Here is a 6,000-nt window from a genome sequence, read left to right on the forward strand (position 1 = left end):
ATTCTGTTTTGTTTCGTTGCAGTTATCGTGCCGCAGCTCGTCCTCGATCAACGACAACATCAATATGATTAATTGCGATATATTTGAATGCGATGCCGGTGTCGGCGAACGATTTCGTAACGGTCCACGAAACGAAGCTACGAGCAAAACTTACCAATCACGCCACGTACACCAAAAGTAAAACAAAAATAGAAAATAAGAGAAGGAGCATATACGTCAGGGTGCGTACGCCTGATTTGGGGGGATTTACACGTGTGGTAGTGGACAAATAGGACGAATGTTTGCAATGACGTTCTTGTTGCTGCCGCTGATGACATTGCTAAACCTATTCTACGCCGTCCAATGTAGCACCGAAATTTCGTAGAGGATTTTGCCTATCGAACTGTGAAGTGTATTAAATCGCCGTTAGTCAAAGGAGTAGCAGCACTATCATACCGATGATATCTGTACGGGGCGGTGTTATTTATGTAGGCGTCAACTGCCGATCGAAGCGGCGAACAAAGCAGGATTTTTTAACTGCTGGCCAGTGTCGAACAGAAAAGGCTTTCGAAGGCAGGGATCACCTTAAAAGATAATTGTGTATTGCCAAGCAAAGGTTGGCCATGTTTAGTATATGTGTTTGTTCTCCTATATACCTGGTCTCCTATATATCTCTACGCACAGGCTATAACTGTTCGTTCTTACGCCCACTCATGTACAGTAGAGACTGGAAAGGTGATGAGAATACGTTTCTACTGTACAGAGGCGGTGGCTGTTCCTGCTCCTATCATTGCTATCCCAACGATTCAGCTGCTCAGCTCATCTGCGCGAGCCATCACAGATTGCTAGTCGCTGTATGGCACAATTTCTACGGACGCTGCCCATTTGGGTGCCCGCCAAATACCCGAAAAGTGCAAAAGAAAGTGTTGAATGTTTGGGTTCGTTGCGTCTCACTAGCGTCTGTGCGGTTTTGCTGTATTCACTAGTCGCGCGCGCACCGTAGCGGCGTCTCTAGAAGCGGGCTCGTTTTGTATGTGACTAGTGGGCTTGTTGGTTGGTTGACGTCCGTTCGTTCCAGCATTGTGGAGGCAAGGGCAAAAAGGTTTCGGCAGTTGCCTTCGAAGGATTGGACATGGTCCGCGCACCGGCCAGCGGGCAGCGGGCATCGGACGCATCGTTAAATCATCGATGAATGCCATGGTCGGCTGCGCCTGTCTATGCATCGGCTGATACAGCCTCCGCGGCCGCCCTTGTGTTGTTGTTGTTGTTGTTGTTGTTGTTGTTGTTGTTGTTTCCACTGTCGTTGTTATTGTGATGTGTTGGATGCGGGAACAGCGAGAGGAGAGCAAGCATGCTACAGGAACTAACGCTACTATCGGACTGCGACGAAAGATCTGGCCAGCGGGCCATGTCCGTTCACTGTTGCTGCTGCTACTGTCGCTGCTGCATTGCATTGCATTGCAGTGCAGTGCTGGGTGAAAGGGGCCTTTCCGCGCTGGTCGAGAGCAAGGGATGGCGCGCAAGAGACAACGTTTGTCAGACCAGCCCGCCTGGACTGGCTGGCTTACTGGCGGACTGGTGCCTGGCGGTTCGTTTAGCCGTCGCTACCGAAGGAGACGGCTGCAGCGAGACAGCTGCCTATGTCCTCGCTGCTATTGGTGTTGTATTCTCGCTGCGTGTAGGGGTATTTAACGGACCGGGCAACTGGTGCCAGATCAGTGTGCAGTGTGTTGTGTGTGTACCTTGTCGACCGTCGGATACAACGGATAAACCGGACAGCCATCATGAGGGTCTTCGGCGGACTCTTGGCGCTTGTTGGCGCCACTGCAGTGGCGCACGCTGGTGGCCACGGCTGGGAGCCGCACGGCCACGTGCATGAAGTGGTTAAGTACGTGCACAAGATTGTGCCTGTGCCCAAGCCCATCCCAGTGCCGAAACCGTTCCCTGTGCACAAGTACGTACCGATTCCACATCTCATCCATGTACCTAAGCCAGTGCCGGTGCCCGTTAAGGTGCCAGTGGTAAAGAAGATCCCGAAGATCGTGCACGTGCCGAAGGTCGTGCCAGTGCCAAAGCCGGTCCCTGTCCCACATCATGTGCCAGTCCCGGTGCCTGTGCCCGTTTACAAGCATGTCCCAGTGCCCGTCTACAAGCACGTCCCCGTCCCTGTCGTGAAGCACGTTCCCGTGCCTGTCAAGGTGCCCAAATTTATTCCCGTGCCAGTGCACAAGATCATCAAGGTGCCTAAACCAATTGCCGTCCCAGTGAAAGTGCCCGTCTTCAAGGAGGTCATTGTCAAGAAGCCCGTTGAGGTTGGAGTACCCGTTTACATTAAGAAGAAGAAGATTGAGCATCACGGATGGTAAACTGCTTGTGAGAAGCATCACGTCTAATGGGAAACGAAACACGACAATAACGATAATATGCGGATTATTTACTGCCAATATGTACTATGCACTAACGAGTATCAAACCGCCAAAAAAGGGGCACGTGCCCCTTCTCCAAAATCCTTCTATGACTGCTTGCGAAAGTACAATGAGATCGTTGGTGCACGAATCGCGCGCTTCCGCACCGGAATTTACCCTCGAATTAAGTGGCGTGGCGTGTGCGCGATGTCCTTAATGGGATGAATTTATGTTACATCAGGATTGTCCTGACGAGAAGTAGGGAAGCAAGGAGAATCAACGTAAACGATGTCTTTCACCTATGTCCTTCAAAATCAGTAGGAACCCTAAGCTACGTCCTACCACATCGAAGTTGAAACCTACAGACGGAGAAACACCATAATGTCAAAAGTGAAACCAACCATACGAACGGGAATGAATATCGAAACGAGATCATAGAGATATGCCGTCCAACATCGATAGACCAAACAGATAAAGATAGAAAAAATCAAACGCGAAAGAAATATCATAATAAATAAGAAATGGCGGTCATTTCATTTATGTTACGGTTGCTGGATTCAACTGTACGCCAACCAAATAGTCCAAATCATGTAAATACTGTTGTAACTGTATATAGTCTCATAGTGAGCGTAATGTATTTCGTAATAAATGTCTGCATCGAAAAAAACACAAGATGTTTGTGCTAACGTTTTTATTAATGTCATTGTTTAACTATTGTGATTAAGCTTCTAATGATTATTGCTTTGAAGTGTGTCCCTGCCCGCACGTGAGGGTGTCTATCTGTACCCGGTGAAAGTGAAGCCGTCTGTGTGCATTGTTTGTGTGCCTATTATAATTGTTATGACCATTGCGTTCTTTTTGTTTTCGTTGAACATGCTGCCGAGGCTATTTGCGGAAGTACTGCTTTTTTTGGTTGATGCTATGACGCTGTTTAAGAAGCGCTCAAAATTAGCTGGAAGCAACCGGAAGCTGTACGATCAATAGTCATTCGACAAGTGTTCGTTGTGTCCTATGTTTATCCTGGCGTATATATATGCCTTTTGTGCCTTTGAACCTATGCATGTCCGTCTGAGACGTGTGCTTCTTCTGGTTAGGGACAAGTGCCACTAACACCTACCTATTGATCGGTTTGGCTTGCTACAGGCCGAAAGGCATACGTAAATTCTTATCTTTTGTATATCACCTACCCTCTACGATTCAAAGATTCGACTATGTACAGGCAGTAGTAAGAGAATCAATGAAGTGTCTTCATTTCCAGTTGTTCTATTCGCTGTTGTACGCTTCCGTTTAAGTAAATGCTAGTTACTGCTGGACGTGCGTGTGAATGTTATTAGCAGAACATTATTCGAAACAAGCACAATGCTTTGTTGACATTTGTGTTCGTAGAAGTAATAGCAGTAGTAGTACTGGCGGCGGTTGTGCTATACGTACGCAAGGTATTTGTTTTTCGCCGACGTCACGTTGCCCCCGGGCACTTTTTCCTTGTTACCTCTCGGAAATTTGCCACTCCGTCGTCTCGCTAAATCAAATGAACTTCTCGTATGTTTTACGGCAATTGAACGCCGCGCGATCGGCAGCCATGTTCCTTTAGGTTAGCTTGGCTGAGACAGAGATGACGACGAAATCTAACAACATGAATTAGCATTAGGAACAAATAATAATGAAAGTAATAAATAATACCAGTGGCACTGCAAGTACGACGCGCGTGTCCTGTTCCCAGCACATCAGCCGTTATCACATTTAAAAAAAAGAAAACAAATAACTAGCAAAAGAAAACGAGTACGCGTCAACGTCGTCATGTTGGCAATAATAGATTAACTAATATATAGTGAAGCGGATGGACGATGGAGAAAACGTTAAAGGTTGTCGTAACCTAGGAGGTAGTTCTAATCTCTACCAGCTGCAATACACAGATGACTGCGATAGCGTAACGTTTTTGGTGTTTAATGGGGTACAGCCTGCCGATAGAAGATATAACCTAATGATTCCTTGCTGTTGCTGTTGCTACAATGGCGTGTCCACCCAAAAAATATGGCCGCCAACCAGACACTTAAAACTGACACTATATCGCATACACTTTTCAGATAGTACTGCCCCGACCCCCTAGCCCTGCACGGCGTAAACTTTATCAAGAACCACTGTCAATTCAATATATATATATATATATATATATATATAACGTATGCTATTGAGTTTTGGATGGCTGAAGGGCGCTCGATGCGACAGCAGGTGTCAGCCGATTTGCGCATTCATACAAATTTTGGCTACTTATTAAAAATCGTTCCCTTCGCCCTATTCTTCTCTTCCGACAAAACCTCCAGTTACAACCGATCCGACGAATCGGCGCCTCAATAGCTGGTCAACAGCACACCGAATTGGCAGCCAGCGGGTCAGCGCACACAGATCGTTTTTTATCTTTCTTTTGTGTGTTCCCTTGAAAATATATCATCTGATGCCGCGGCTAGAACACAACGTTAGCTGCCCCTGACGGCGGTTATTTCTACCTTTGCTACGACAATGACCACTGCTAAGATCGCTACCGCCATCGCTATTACACAGCTGCGACTACGGTTCGGCAACACAACAATTTATCCATCCATCCACCCATCCACGGAGAGAAACCGTAGCTTCGCTCCGCTCCGCTCCGCTCTAATATGAAATCGACCGAGCAATCCTACCAGCAACAACGACTTGCCAGTCCCCCAGTTTTCTTCTTACGAGCCGCTGATCCAATTCCTACGAGCGGGCAGCAATACATTCACATCATTTGTTTGCGTGTGTGGGGGGTGTCTGGCTGGGGTTTACGTTTGCGCAAACGTAAAATTTGCCGAGGGGAAGAAATTACGTGCGCCGAACACAAATCGCCACGCAAAATGCTGTTTAATAGTGAAATCTAGCTTTAGTATGCTTCTGTGGTAATAATGGATCCGAATGCAAGTGATACGTATTGCATGGCGCGCAAAACGTGTGATATAATTTTTGGTGACGCAGCCTAGGTCCTATAAGCCAGCCCCATTAGGCCAACTCCGCGGAAAGGCTGCCATTATGAAAGAAATGACAGTTTTTTAGGGCGCGCGCGCCTGGTGAAAGAATCATTTAAACGAAAGCTGATGGAAATGTCATAATGAAATTAACAACATCAGACAAAGTCAATCTTTTCTGACGACCGATTGTACAAATAGGCTAAGGGTCAACTATAAAAAATTTCATTTTACATTTGATGCGACACAACGGCTAGGCCAACTTCCAAGGAGCAGAGCTGTCTAGATTGTCTTCCAAGGTGGACTGTCGGAAGGGACACCGCTAATTATATATAGCAGAATCGTGTCGAAAGACATCCACAAACAAAGTAATTAGCTTTCACGTAACGTAAGAATAAAGTGTAACTCACCTATATTGACGTGTCTATGGTGAATAGCACCGGCTTTCTACTATGCTGAATTATCTATACTTTTGTTATCTATAGAATAACATATGCGTGTCTTTGCGATGCGCGTATCTGCGTGCGTATGAGCAGGAGTCAAGCCGTAGCCCTTTTTTACTCCTGCAGCAGCGATCGTTGTTTTTACTTTGGTGTTCAGTCGATCACACAAACAAGTCCAGGCGACTTTTGATG

The 6,000-nt window shown here is 46.6% G+C and overlaps 1 protein-coding gene across 1 annotated transcript; it reads left to right on the forward strand.

Annotated features, from left to right (window-relative positions):
* The first annotated feature begins 1,557 nt into the window (after window positions 1-1,557).
* On the forward strand, window positions 1,558-3,056 carry LOC111258575 (uncharacterized). The gene has a single exon (XM_022829960.2). The coding sequence runs from the start codon at window positions 1,764-1,766 to the stop codon at window positions 2,343-2,345; it is 582 nt and encodes a 193-aa protein (XP_022685695.1). The 5' UTR covers window positions 1,558-1,763; the 3' UTR covers window positions 2,346-3,056.
* Window positions 3,057-6,000: the final 2,944 nt, after the last annotated feature.

Source organism: Varroa jacobsoni, unplaced genomic scaffold, assembly GCF_002532875.2.
Source record: "Varroa jacobsoni isolate VJ856 unplaced genomic scaffold, vjacob_1.0 scaffold_247, whole genome shotgun sequence".
In the NCBI taxonomy this organism is placed as follows: domain Eukaryota; kingdom Metazoa; phylum Arthropoda; class Arachnida; order Mesostigmata; family Varroidae; genus Varroa; species Varroa jacobsoni.